We start from the raw sequence: 14,891 nt of genomic DNA, 5'->3' as shown, positions 1-14,891 counted from the left end.
ATTGTATCCAATTGTTTTTATTTATTGTTGCCTACTCGATCTCTTGACATTTTTTGCCCTTCTTGTTATGTAGCTAAAGAAAAGAATAAATAGAAACCGTCCCTACTATATGGACTGATTCATACACAAATCTGATGGTGTGATTTGAACGTGACACAACTCACTATAGTTCCACCACAAAGGTAATCACCTGTATAAAGGAAGCATCAATGAAGATAATAATAGAGATGGCATTGATCCTAAGTGTTCAAGTTTATAACGTTGCTACATATAAGTAAAAATCGGATCCTGTATTCCATCTATAATCTGAAAACCAGAAAATTAAGAAATACACCATCTTAACCAGCTTAACCAAAGATAATTTTAGTTTAAACTAGCACAATATCTACATATGTTTAGGGTCTGCATTGCATTTAAACTATCTTCAGCTACGAATTCTGATCGCTATGGACCTTCCAAACCACCCCTGCACTCGGTAGCAACCTGCAAGCCATGAAGTGTAGGTACTAAAGATATCAGACCCGAAGTTATGAAAAGGAAGCAACAGGTTCAAGCATGGAACATTTCGGTTATGAAAGAGCCATGCAAACAGAGTTGGGTGAACTATTAAATTCCATTCAAGAAACTGATATGGAAATTAAAGACTAAGTGAGAGTCTAAAAGGTTCACCTTAACTTGAATGTCACAATCACAATGTAGCAGCTAATGATCCGGAGATGATTGTCGTTGGTCTGGTGGCTGCGGCCACATTTGTGGAGCCATGTAGGGATGAGATTGCTGAGCGTACATATTTGGGTCCATCACAGGCTTACCCATTATGACACCTGCAGGTCCAACTTGAGGTGCATGTTGAGGCGGCATATAACAGTAAGGCATTGCATCAGCTGGCCCTGCAACAGGCATTGTTCCTCTTGGGATCGATGCTAGCACTTCATCTTTCAAGTCCTCACGAGGCACAATATCAACCAAGAAATCAAAGATATCGGTCCTCGTGATTGCAGCAGCAATATCATTTTTCTGAAGGGTTCTTCTTTTGTTCTCTTCAGTGTGATTCCAAGAACGCAGGGTTAACTCTAAAATGAACATTTCGCATGCCCTTGCAAATATGACAGGTGCCTCAGCCGATATCATTCTAACATCCTCATCAGCCTTCATAATCTTCTTGATCCTTGCCAAGGGGAGACTGTGGTTCTTGAAATCGGTTACCTTCTCAATTTCTTGGTATTGATTTGCCCAAAAAGCCTGTAGTTGTTGCTGAAGTTGCTGCTGTTGTTGCTGATGAATATGCTGATAAGCAAGTTGATGTTGTCCCAGTTGAGCTCCAGCAGGTTGACCGCTTTGCATGTTCCCAACCGATGTAACAACTGACCCTGGTGCCCCAGTCATTTGGTTTGGCTGGTACGGATTGGAACCATACGTTAGTTGAGCCCCACTACTGACAACCCCCATGGATGGGTTTTGGCCATGCCCTTGATGATCCATTCTGTTACAATTGAAATCAAACAAGTCAAAGCCCATGCTACATGTGCATCAGAAAACAACGAATCGTGTAATCATTAAAGTGAATTTGTCAACATACTAATAAATATATCATGAGAACAATCTAAAGTGCCGGCAATGAGAAATTTGACCTCCAAAGCAGTGCTCTCGACTCAGTGTCAAGATCGAAAATGACACAAGCACAAAATGCAGACAAGAAACAGGCATCCCATTTTCAAGGAAAGCATAAATCATGAAAATAGTTACTTATGTATAATCATTCAAGGCAAACACAATATATTGTTTTGGGGAGAAGAAAATTGGGATCCGGAAAGACCTATGTAAAGGCAACATGTGTGATATAACTAACAGTTCTTAAAGCAAAATAAATATCAAATCTGACCAAATAATTTCCATTTAATAAGCTTCCTATATGGCCCCAAAAATCAAAGGACATCCAAAATCCACAAAACATGAAGAAAATCCGCTAAGAAATTCATCTCTCCAAACAACACCCATCATCCGGGGATCTGTAATTCATCCCTTATTCAGAGAAGAATTGGGATTTTAACCATGTGCTTGATATTTTCCATAACAATAGAAACTTTCAGCTTCCAATATTTTCTAATAACAAAAGATAATGTGTTTTTAAGTTCCCATCACATGCCAATTTCACATAAAGGGAGAATTCGCCAAAATTAACCTAAGAAACCAGCAGCAGCAAAGGGAATAATCAAGTATGTAAAGTAATCTTTTTTCTTTTCTAAGAAAAAGAAATCACAAACAAAATCAGTGGAAAAAAGCTTTTACCTTTGTTTACAGCTGATGCTGTGCTCCGCAAGAACTCTGAGAACACAGGAACCTGAAAAGGGAACCAAAAAGTGGGGGTAAGATCAGGAATTAAGATCGACGAGAATTGGGGCGAGGGGGTTGGAAGAAGAAGAAGAAGAAGAAGAAGAAGAAGAAGAAGAAGAAGAAGGTCTCCGCCGTTTTTTGTTTCCAAGATCCAAAATCAAAAGAGCAGAGAAGAAGTTATTAGGGTTCTGAGAAGAAAGAAAATAAAAGAAAAGAAAAAGAAGAGAGCTTTCGTGAAGATTGACGATGTTCCCTTTGGAACGAACCTCTGAGAAAGCGAAGTACGAAAGAAAAGCTGTGTGATCGATTCTGACTACCTTTGTCAGAGGAACCTAACTCCTTGTAGTTTCTTGTGCTCTTATTTATTTATTTTCTTTTCTTTTCTTTTATTCTATTTTATTGCCTGCTCAGGAATCTACCTCTACCTCAGTACCTCATTTGCCCAGAGTTTTTTTTTTAAAATTAAGAGGGAATATATATATATATTTTTTAAATTGAGAGAATAAATAAAAAAAATTTCTTTGAAAAAAAGAAGAAGAAGATACTACTACAGATAAAAAAAAAAAAAATTATATAACTCAGGTTTATTTGGGTGGGGTAGAATAAGATGGAAATGTTTATGATTGAGCAAACATTTAGGGTATACGGTATTTGGGAGTGTTTAAACATTGAATTTATTTGAATAATTTTTTTATATAATTAATTTTTAAAGTAAAGATCAAATCAAATAGAATTGTCTATGTATTTTCTTATTTATAATGGCGGGTATGTTGTTGCTGTCACATGAATATGAGAATAATATAGTTTTGAACAATGAAATATTTATTATTTTTTGAGTTTTTATATAACATTTTTGAATTGTTCTCTGTTTAGTACTTACCACGAATCGTATTAAAACAGGTGAAGTTTCACTTCAAAAGTCATTATCTACGTGGTAATTTTTCATAAATAGACATATCACAATAGCTAAAATATATATAAGCAGCATGTTAAATTTTATGTGTTAAATTAATATAAGGACATAATTTATCCACTGTTTATTATTGTAGAGGACAAAATTAATACACTTTTCTTCAAGAACTAATTAGTTTAAAATCAAAATCTTCAACGACCTAATTATTACCTTACTCTAATCTTTTAACATAATTGATCATGTGATATTTCATTTAGAATTTAATTTTGATGTATTATATAATGTAAAAATTTTTTTTTACAAAATTATCTAATCACATAAGTAAGTAAAAAGAACTATTTTTCAAATTAATCGTATAAGTGGTATTTCAACAGAAAAAATGAGATTAAATAACTTTGAAAAATATTTTACACTATGAAAACATTAAAATTAAACTCATTAATTTGTATTTACACATTTTAACTAAAAAGTAATTTAACATAATCTATTGTGTTTAGAATATATGAAAAACCTATTTTAAGTAATATAATTACAAAAATAAGTATAACATAGTTGTTTGTATTATTATTATTATTATTTAATATTTAATAATTGAGGTTAAATTAGTAAATCATTATAATTCACAAAATAAATTTTTGCTTATAATCTTATGTTTCAAAATTTTATTTAGTTTATAAGCTTTTTTTTATCTTAAATGATCAGTTTTGATTATAATTTATTTACAATTTTATACTCAATTATATTTTAACAAATACTTTTTTTATAAAAGAAGGTATTTTTATAATGATTAAAAACATGTTCTTAGTAAAGTAACAATGAAAGTGATTTCTTTTGTTTTCTAAGAAGGTAAGTCTAAAAGTTGAATATCAAATCAAATTATAAAACGTATAAATTAAGGTAGAAACTCAAGTAAAATCGACTTTATATGAAGTTGATATCTGAGAGCCGATAGATGATTTGATTAATTTGGTTAAATTTTTATCTAACGACTCTTAAGTATCAACTTCAGATGAAGTCAACTTCACCTGAGTTTTTACCACAAATTAAACTCAATTACTTAACATTTGGAGTTTAAATTTTAGATTACGAGGTTAGTTTTGTCAATTAAAAAAATTGAGTTGAGATGAATGAGAGAGAGGAGGGAAATTGAGGAGTGTCTGGTGAGTTGCCTCATTCCAAAGCCAACATTGTAAAAGAAAGAGCACTTCCTGCCTTTGTTTCTGCATCATTATTTCTTATTCATCCATCTCATCATGTCACTGTTATCGTTATTACGAGGGCCAAGTGGCCACACCATGCCACCATTTTCAGCATGCAAGTACAAAATCTTGCACTCTCTTTGTTTTCTACTTGTTATTTTTTTTGTTCTTTTTTCTCACTTTCTATCATAGCATTGACATCGCACCTAAGAAAACTTGCACAAAATTGCATAACATGGTACTAGTGAACGGGGGCATAGGAAGATTCTTTTAAGGTGTTTTTTTTTTTAATTTTTTGTACTTTATAACTAATAAATTTGAAAGAAACAAAAAATCTCCACTTTTTTCGGTTAGTGTTCGACATATTGTTTAGCGCATTAGTTTATCGACAAATTTTTAAATAAAATTTTTATTTACGATGAATTAGTTATTTAAATTGTCAGAATGGAAAATAGCATGGCCGGTGTGAAACAAAAAAAATAAATTGATTACTTATTAAGTAATATATATACATTATATTTAATTAATTTAAATTGATTGAATGATAAACTTACTCATCCGATTAAATAAATGTAAATGTCGGAGGTTGGAAGGCTTAAGACTTAACCTTTTTGAAGAGAACATTACTGCTCCTCCAATAAAAATCATACCATTGTTGACTTATTTAATGGTTCAGTTTGTGACATTGGATACGTTGAAGGAGCAACAAATTGATTGCCTTTAGAATAATTTCAGTCAGCATTTCTTTTTTTAACAAATCAATTAATTTTATAATTATAATTAGATCAAATATTTTTTTACAATTTAAATTTTTAGTTTTTTAGTCCAACCGGCCAATACTAATGTTGAGCAATGCACTCCATACAAAGTAAGGATCGCTGCATTTCTTCAACTTTAAATTTTAAATTTTAAATTTTCTATATTAAAGGTTTATTTGGGTAAATTTAAAACAAAAATTAGAGTTATTTTTTTAAAAAGATTTTATAAAAAAATAAAAATAATTTTATATTTAGATATTTTATACAAAAAAATTTATCTATCAATTATATTTGAGTATAATAATATAAAAATATTTTGTTTATTTATTATGTAAAAAAATAATTTTTTTAAAAAAATCTTTAAAAACAATTTTAAAAAATATAGATTATAGTTTCTCAATTTTTTTATTTTTATTATTAAAAATTTATTAAATATGTTAAAAAATAAATAAATTTTTTTATTAATTTAATAACATCTAAATAAATACTCAATTATAAATTTGAGTCACTAATATTTATAACAATATATAAAGGTGGTTGAAAAAATTTACTGTCCAATTTCTTCTTTTCTATTTTACCCCCCCCCCCCCCAAGTACTACAATTACATTAAATTAAAGTCATTATAACATGATGATGAAACGGTTTTCAGATTCACACCGTTATGTTTATGTCATTATATCACAACTTCCGTTAACAACTTCATCTTCGCATGCACACTTTCTTTTCAACTCATTCTTTCAAGAATACAATTATCCTTCCCCTATTTCTTTGCATTCTAGCATTCCTAGATCAAAATCATTTTTCTTTTACTTAATCCAAGGTTTGTTGTGCCTTTTCGTTATCCTCTTTTTACTCTTTTTTTTTTTAATTCTTTAAATCGGGGCGTTTACATTATTCTTCACTAACCCTTAGAATAAGGGTTGTGATTTAAATTCTTTTACAAGGTTCCAAATAGTTATTATTGTTAATTTACTAGGTGTGGATCGAAGATTATAGGAGGTATCTATTAGTGTTACATGAGTTTGCTTTAGTCTATTGACCTAATTGGTTTATTATTGTTTTGTGCTCCACTTGTTGTGTTGAGTTTTTACTTTAAAAAAAAATTCAATTATTCTGATCCCATTATTTAGAAAAAAAAATAGAAAGGTAAAAATTCAGGTGCAGTCGACTTCACGTGAAGTTGATAACTGAGAATCATTAGATAATTTGACTGATTTGACTAAATTTTCATCTAACAGCTCTCAGCTATAAACTTCATGTGAAGTCGACTGTACCCGAATTTTCACCAAATAGTTGTAATAGATTCTTCAAACAAGACAAAAAATACTTGTTAGGAATTATTTCCTAATCTATTTATGGATATATATATATATATATATATAATCACAAATTAAATATTTTATATTATATTATTTATATAACTATTATCTCAATTATTGTAATTAATATTATAAAAAAAACGGTAAATATCATTAGATTTACCGTTTGATTTAGCATTAGAGATTAGCAATGGATATATCGGCAGATCTTCTAACAAATGTGGTAATAAATTCGTCGAGTAAAAAAATTACCGTCAAATTCGAATTTTTAACGGTAAATTCGCTGATAATAATTGGAGGGAAAAAAGCTGGAGCGATCATTACCGTTGAACTTGGGGAGAAAAATCCGACGGTAAGATAATTAAATAAAACTCACCGTTTTAGTTATAGGCTGTGCGTTACTGGCAGATTTTTTCGATAGTAAATCCACGGTAAAATTACCTTAAATTCAAATTTGCGAACTCTTTCCTTCTATTTCTGCAACCTCACTTCTCCCCCCTTTGTCTTTCTCCCTAGCCGTCAGCCCCTTTTCGCTGCCATTTTGCCGTCATTGACCACTTTCCACGACTCTATCCATCGTGGTTGTTGAAGAGCGTCCACCTAGAACTTGTTTCTGTCATGGAGGAGCTTGTTTCTCCCCTGCAAGTTGCTGCCTCCGTTTTCGTCGCACCACCACTTGCCTCCATCAGCAGTGATGCTACCTTTCGTCCTTTACCCTGGTATGTCTTTTTTCCTTCCTTCTTTTTTTGGTATTGTTGGTATTTGCTAAATTCTAACCCTCTACAACTTCGTCTCCTTTTATCATGTTAATTACTTGTTTGGTTTCTTTAGATTGTATAATGATTCTGGATTTGTGGATTGATGATAAAATGTTGATGTTTACTGTAGTTATCAGAGTCAGTGGTTCTTGACTGCATTGATTTATTGATATTGAAAGACTCTGTCTTAAAGTTTTGATACTATTATTAGGAAGATTTTTGATTGATTATCCTCAACAAGCTCATCAATTAGCATTAAATAGGTGAAATCAAGATTGATGTTTGTCTAGTTGATAAAAATAAAATATTTATTCCCTTTTTCCTTGGTATGGTTAACCCTTTTTCATTTTTGGCTTAGATAGCTAAGAATTATGTACTAAACTATTCTTTGTTTTCTTTTTGCAGAATAACATTCTCAAAAAAAAAAAACTAAAATCATCAAATGTATCTGATTCTAAGTTTCTAACTCATCAAAAGATCAACTTAGTTAGCAAATTTTAGATTTGTATTTTAGGGTTTTAAGGCTGATATACCTTGTTATAATGGCTAATCAATAGTTTTGTTGATCAATTCATAAATATTTATGCTGACCTTGTTATTAAGTATTTCATTTGTAGAATCTTTTTGTATAAAAGCTTCTTTATATACATGGTCTGCAATTAAATGAACCGTTAATAAACTTAATATCATAAAATGGAATTATATGCCACTAAGGGTAGACATAATGTGAAATCAGTATTAATAGTAATGAGCAGCAAGTTTGTATAGAGTAAAAGTCATCTATTTGTGAGAGCTTTTTATGTAATTTCTTGACACATATACTTTATAATGGAAGTTTTTTTTAATTCATTGAAAGATGTATATTTTATACTTCGATTTAAAATCCAGTATGTTGAGTATTTGTATGTACTTACTATGGATTAATTTTTTCGTATTTGTATGTACCTACTATGGGTTAGTTTTTTCCTTACACTTGTTTTATAGCTTGCTTTTTTGGCCTTTGCATTGTGCTCTCTCTATTGTTGCGGAATTTGAATTTTTCATTGTGATTTGAATTCCTTACTGTGTTCTTTTTTTTTTGCCTTTGCATTGTGATTTGAATTTTTTATTGAGTTCCATTACTACTAAGAACTAACTATTTCTTTTTATGATTTATTTTACTTACTTTAGTTTTACTTTATTATCTCGATCTACATCTATAATTTTAATTTGAATTAATGTTCTGCTATGCACTTTTTTATTGTCATAGTTTATTAAAGATTTTTTCTTAATCTATTTCTTAAACTATATTACTAGGTAGTATGCCATCAAAAATACCGATATTCTTCAATATGTGTATATAAATTCTTGCGGGACAATTTAATTCTACTGAAGGGTTTATCTTCTCCGTTGGAGATATTTTCGATTTCTATTTCTCCTCTCTGCTACATGTAATCAATTGGTTCTTAATTTTATTCTCCTTCTTATTTGTGCTCCGAACACTTGTAGAAAAACTTGCAGCTTTCGAATAATCCTTGTAGAATTTTGCAGCATCTTCAAGGGTGTTAAAAGTCATCACAACCTTAGAAACAAACTGCTCATCAACATCAAAGAGGGCTACAAAATACACCCAAAAAAATCCAAAATACACCATATTAAAATAAGCATAAACTATAAAATGCAAATACAACTATAAAACCATTATTAAAAATAACAAAAATAAGATTCATGAATCATCATCAAACAGAAACTAAAATAATTAAACTAAAAGAATAAGACAACTCATCCTCAGTCAACTGAAAAGTTAGAACCTGTAAATACACCCAAACTTTTCCAAGTTACACCAAAATATTCATGATTTATACCCGAAACTCTGATATAAAATGTAGAAAATTCATCAGAACTAGTACATTACATTCAATTCAAACAATGAACAATGAACAACAAATTTCACAAGCAAGATTCACAACATTATTCAGCTCCACAATCATAAACTACTACTAACAAAAATATTAACCGGAATTAAACCACACCTCAGGAACTTTATTGGATTCAAATTCAAAATTCACTTCGCTCTGGTTCAGCTGACAATGTGAAGTTAAATCATCCATTATCTTCAAAACAATTTTAGAGCAGAGCTTGATTTCAAAACGATTTTAGAGCTTGATTTCAAAAATAATAGAAATTGAGAAAAACGAACAAAGAGAACACATAGAAAAACACACATAAACGTCGAAGGAGAACGCAAAGAGAAACGCAATAAAGAGATCGCAGAAAGAAGGCAAAAAAACACAGAAGAAATTGAAAAAAGAAAACGAAATCCTTTCGAAAAAAGAAGTTATATATTCTTGCGCGTTGATTGAAAAATCTACTAAGAAGCGCGTGGACTAGACGTGCCAGAAGAGGCACGTTTTAGGTATAAGTGAGTATATGTACTTGTAAGATTTGTATAGCAAAAAGGTTTGTATGCGGAGATTAATTCTATAAATATATAGCTGTAATATGAATTTACCATCAATGTTAATTCACTTCTTTCTTCTTTAACTACCTCATTCTCTCTTTGTTCTTTTTTAAAATATAATATGGTATCAAGAGCTGCAAAGATTCAGGTCTAACAACATTGACATTGTGGATGTTGAAGAACTTGAAGATACATCAGATGTGAATACATCATCACCTACATCTATTATTAATTCAATTTCTGAGTCACCAAACAAACCCTTTTACTGTTATACCTTTAGCTGACAAATTTTGTGATGATAATTTCCTTACGCAATGCCACTATCTGTGGTCAAGGAAAAAGAAAATATTCGGCCCAAGTTTGCTTCTGCTGCTAATGAATTAAGAAATTTAATGAGTGACAAATTGATGACTATAATCTTACATCATGGTTGTTTGCATCTATGGACAATTCTTTTAATAAACATCAATTCATTGGACTCGAGCTTGCTTATGAATTCATGTGTATTTTGCATCTCAAACCAAAGTTAGAGAGCGACAATTGCAACTACAGTTAAAGCTTAAAAAATTGGTAAACTCTCTTGTAGCAATATAATAGGATCTCCAATTTCTGATTCGAGTATCACTCGTTTATCACCATAATTACTGGAAAAGATCCATCATACTATATACCAGATTTAGAAGAAGAGATAGTAGAAAGGTTCAAAAAGCTACACAATTCAATGATATAGATTCAAATCAATCAAAACAATTGGAATCCACACTTTTCTTTGGTAGTGGAAGAGGAAATAATGGAACTTTAGGTCGTGGATTTGGCTAAAGACAATCTTATGTATTTCTATTTTTGATATAATTATTGCTTGGTTAAATCGCACACTATGTATTGAAATGGGGGCACTTGCCCCACTCTCATTTCAATTTTTTCTCTTAAAAATTTATATACATGTATAATGTGTTCACATTCTAAATTTTAAATGACCCACTACAAATAAATTAAGTCTAATTGCTTAAAATCCTAAATCTACTTTGTTTTCTTTTTTTTTTTATCATTTTGACTATTAGTTAACCTAATTAAATTTAGTCTTCTCCCGTCTTCAAATATCAACTGTCACTCTTTTATTCTCTTAAACCCTCTTCTTAGTTTCGTATTTTCAATTTTCTTTTTCTATTCCTTATCTAGTCGCCATCTTCTGTTCATCAAAAAGATAAATTTTAAATTCTCTATTTTTTATATAACTTTCTATAACTCTATGTATTTTTCAATTTCATTGTTTTTCTTTTTAATATTTTCAATTGTAAATTTTAATTCAAGTAATTATGGTTTAGGTATTAATCTAATTTTTTATTCTCCTCATAAATTTATATATTTTATTTTATTCTCAATTTATTGATCCTTATTATTTGTCTTTTTATCTTTCGTTCTATTCTATTATATGTAACTGTGTTGTATATAAATTTCTAAAGTGAATTGATCAATTTACTAATTTAGAATATTTTTTTTATTTTTAGAAATAGTAATGGAGAAATATTTCAAAAGAAAGCTACCACTAAAATATGAAGTCACTCAATTAGTCTTTTCTAATAAAAAGAACTTCTTAGAATTCAATGTAGAAAGCCTGGTAGCTGATCTTAGACACGACCCAAATTTCAAATTATGATCCAAACTATGGAGATGAAATTAGATGAGTTTATTTGTAAAAAGGTCATTGTCAACCAAGAGAACATGATTTTCCACAAACATATTTGAAGAGAAGAAAGTTAATGGCTAATGTAATTTTTGTTTTTTTTAGTATTCAAATAATTAATGTGCACTTTTATTTTTTTATTTTAGATTAATATATCTTTTGATAATAATATGTATTATTCCCCTCCTCCAGCATAAATTTTCTGAGTCCGTCACTAAATAGAATATATAAGTTTGAAAAGATTGAAATTCCAAGAAATGTATGCAATGCTGCTGTATTTGCTGGAAACATGCTACTTTAGAAGTATATCATAGAACATTTGGACACCCTTCAATGAAAATTGTAAAAACTATATTGAAAAATGTCAATTACTTATTTTACAAAGCAATAAAGATTTTGATTTGTCACTTGGATTGTGAATTTTGTTGTCTTGCAAAAGCTCATTCTTTGCCTTACTCTCTTTCTGATCATGTGTATAATTCATCATTATTAGCCTTAGTTCTTTCTGATGTGTGGGGATCATCCCCAATTACATCTCACCAAAGATATAGATATTATGGTTTTTTTGTTTGTTTGTTGATGTGTTCTCTAGACATACTAGTATATATCTTCTTACACACAAATCTCAAGTTCTCACTGTTTTTAAGCAATATAAAACATATATGGAAAATCAATTGGGTTACTCTTTGAAAGTTCTCCGACAGATAATGGTATAGAATATTGTTCAAATGCTTTTATCAGTTATCTAAGAGAAGAGGTTATAGCTCATAAACATACTATTAATTCAAATCCTACAACTAATATGCTCCTTGTAATTTCAGTTCTCCCTCCTTCTCATCTATCTCCATCAAATCAGATCTTTCAACCCCAAATCAATCCCCAACACACAACTCTTCATATAGATCCTTCACATGAGAATAATGCACCTATTGCTACTGATAGTAACACTACAAGTACAGATTTAGCAACATCATCTCATATTTTGCATCTACTCTTATACCAATTTCATCTATTAAAATCACCCTACCTTTTGATCCCTAAAATTTACCTCCTCAATCTCCTCAACTTGAAAACCATCATCCTATGAGGACTAGATAAAAAAATGGTAGCTTGAAACCCAAGGTACTGCATAGCAGTACCACTGTCTCAGCTTATTCTCATTATGAGTAATTACCAAAATCTGTAAATACAGCTTTATAAATTCCTTATTGGGTGAATTGTCCCCAAATGAGAAGGTGGTAAGCTGTAAATGGATATTTGTATTAAAAAGAAATGTCCAGGGTCAAGTTACTAGTCATAAAGCCAGACTAGTGACTAGGGGATATACTCAAATGGCTGGAGTTAATTCACTCACACTAACCCTCACTTAGTTTGTAACTTGAATAAAGTTATTTATGGCTTAAAGCAAGCTCCAAGAGCTTGGTATCTTAAAATTACTGCTGCTCTAAGACAGTTTGGTTTTGTGTCTACAAAATTAGATCCTTTAATTCTGCTATTTATATATTGATTTATGTGGATGATATGGTTGTGACAGGAGATAGTGAAGTTGAAATTGCCTTAGTTTTAAAACAATTGCATTCAACTTTCTTACTCAAAGAATTAGGTGACTCTATACAAAATAGTAGCCGTGACTCATATTCTTGGTTCTGAATAAGTAGCAGACATTATGACAAAGACTCTCTCTCAAGCTATATTTGATAAATTTCGAAGCAAACTCGGATTGGCAATAAAGTCTTCCTAAGTTTGTGGGAGATGTTAGACTATAGAAAAGTTAGTTATAACCGATAACTAACAGCATCTATAAATATATAGTTGTGATAGAAATTCACCATCAATGTTAATTCACTTCTTCCTTCTTTCACTACCTCATTCTCTCTCTATTCTTCCTCTGCTTTCCTCTGCTGCTGCTACTCATTCTCAGTCAATCTTTCTTCTTGAAAATATAATATGAAGAAGTTTTTTTATTAAGGGATTGTTCGATGCTAACTTAATTTAACTTTCCTCTTCTTAAAAAAAGAGATTTAATCTGCTGGTGAACAAACGTTGTTCTCAATATTATTGCTTTTACATAATTCAATGTCTGTTGTGCCTTTTCTTTTTTTGGTTTCTCACGATATCCCCCAACCCGACAGGTCAAGGACTAATCCGTCGCAGATCTGAGCTTTATTTAAGGGTTTATTACCGCTGGTCAATGAATTGTTGTGTGCACAAGGCGAGATTCGAACCCCAACACCTGCTTAGTGGACGAGTGAGCACCAACCCAAGTTGTTTGTTGTGCCTTTTCTTTATCGTCTTCTCACAGTCTTTTTTTTTCGAAAAAATATTCATCATCAAACAAATGGGCGGTGGGCTTACCTCTTTTTTATTTCTCAAATGGACTAGCCACTGGAATATGGGCGGTGGGCTTGCATTTTTTTTCAGGATTCCAAATAGTTGTTATTGTTAATTTGCATGTATACTTCAATTATTCAATTACTCCCATCTCATTTCTTTGCATTTTTCCATTGCTAGATCCCAATCTTTTTCCATTTCTTAATTCAAGGTTTTTTCTGCTTTTTTTTTAACTCATTCTCATCATCTACTTTTTTTCGGAAAAAAAACTTTCAAAGGCGGAAGTTATATTCTTGAGTAAAGATCCAATTTAGTCTTTAGTCCAAAAAAAAAAAAAGAATATTTCGATTCTCAACATTTTTATTTAAGAATAATAAAACTTCTTTGTTAACAAAATCGTTAAATAGTAATGAAAATTAATTTTTTAAAAATTTTATTTGTAATTTGTGAAATTTTAAACTCATACAAATTATTAATAAATTTATTTTTGAAAAAAATTTTCACTGCAGAAAGACCATTGTTAGAAAGTAATGTTGCAGGAAAAAAAAATAATTACAGTACGAAGACCTTTTAAAGACAAAGGATAACATCGAACAAGAAATAAAATAAGATAACATTAATATTGATAATATTTGTATTGGTGATAATGACAATAAAAAAGATAACAATAATGATAAAGTATAATTACACATTTTTTTTAATAGTAGCGTCAAATAGTTGTTATTGTTAATTTACATGTCTCAAAATTAATGCTTTAAGATCGGATATGAAAATTTTTTTAATTAATAAATAGTTCGAACTTAATTAAACAATTTTTTAAAAACTCAATTAACAAAAAGAGTCTGGATTTAAGTTTATTTGAAGTACGTTTCAAACTTTTACTGCATATTAGACAACTGGAATAAATGAATATTTAGTATTTTACATTAGTAAACAATAACATGTATAGATTTTAATAAATTTTTAAAATTAAAAAATAAAATAATTTGATCATAACATATTATTTAATAAAGTTGATGGTAAAATAGAGAAAAAAAAAACTCAATACACTCTCAAGATTGAATATAATAGTAGATATTGAGAGATTTTAAAAAGTGAAATATTGAGGTACATTTAGTTTGTCTTCTTATTTTCAATTTCTATTTTTATCATTT

At 30.0% G+C, this 14,891-nt stretch overlaps 1 protein-coding gene and 1 long non-coding RNA gene across 3 annotated transcripts; one reads left to right on the top strand and one right to left on the bottom strand.

The window, feature by feature from the left end:
* Positions 1–210: 210 nt before the first annotated feature.
* Positions 211–2,926, bottom strand: LOC112695506 (nuclear transcription factor Y subunit C-3). Of its 2 annotated transcripts, none has more exons than XM_025747859.2 (4): positions 2,601–2,926; positions 2,290–2,341; positions 670–1,483; positions 211–483 (listed from the first exon to the last, which is right to left on the bottom strand). In XM_025747859.2, the coding sequence occupies exon 3, from the start codon at positions 1,480–1,482 to the stop codon at positions 703–705; it is 780 nt and encodes a 259-aa protein (XP_025603644.1). In that variant the 5' UTR covers position 1,483; positions 2,290–2,341; positions 2,601–2,926; the 3' UTR covers positions 211–483; positions 670–702. The 2 variants fall into 2 exon arrangements, with proteins under 2 accessions (XP_025603644.1, XP_025603645.1); XM_025747860.3 differs by having other exon boundaries at positions 2,652–2,784.
* A 4,108-nt stretch (positions 2,927–7,034) lies between these two features.
* Positions 7,035–13,902, top strand: LOC140173323 (uncharacterized). The gene is made up of 2 exons (XR_011861940.1): positions 7,035–7,243; positions 13,539–13,902. It is a non-coding gene; the product is annotated as an uncharacterized lncRNA (long non-coding RNA).
* The last annotated feature ends 989 nt before the right edge of the window (positions 13,903–14,891 follow it).

Source organism: Arachis hypogaea, chromosome 6 (assembly GCF_003086295.3).
Source record: "Arachis hypogaea cultivar Tifrunner chromosome 6, arahy.Tifrunner.gnm2.J5K5, whole genome shotgun sequence".
Lineage (NCBI taxonomy): Eukaryota > Viridiplantae > Streptophyta > Magnoliopsida > Fabales > Fabaceae > Arachis > Arachis hypogaea.
Note: the sequence above shows the minus strand (reverse complement) of the source record. Positions and strands in the feature narration are given on the sequence as shown.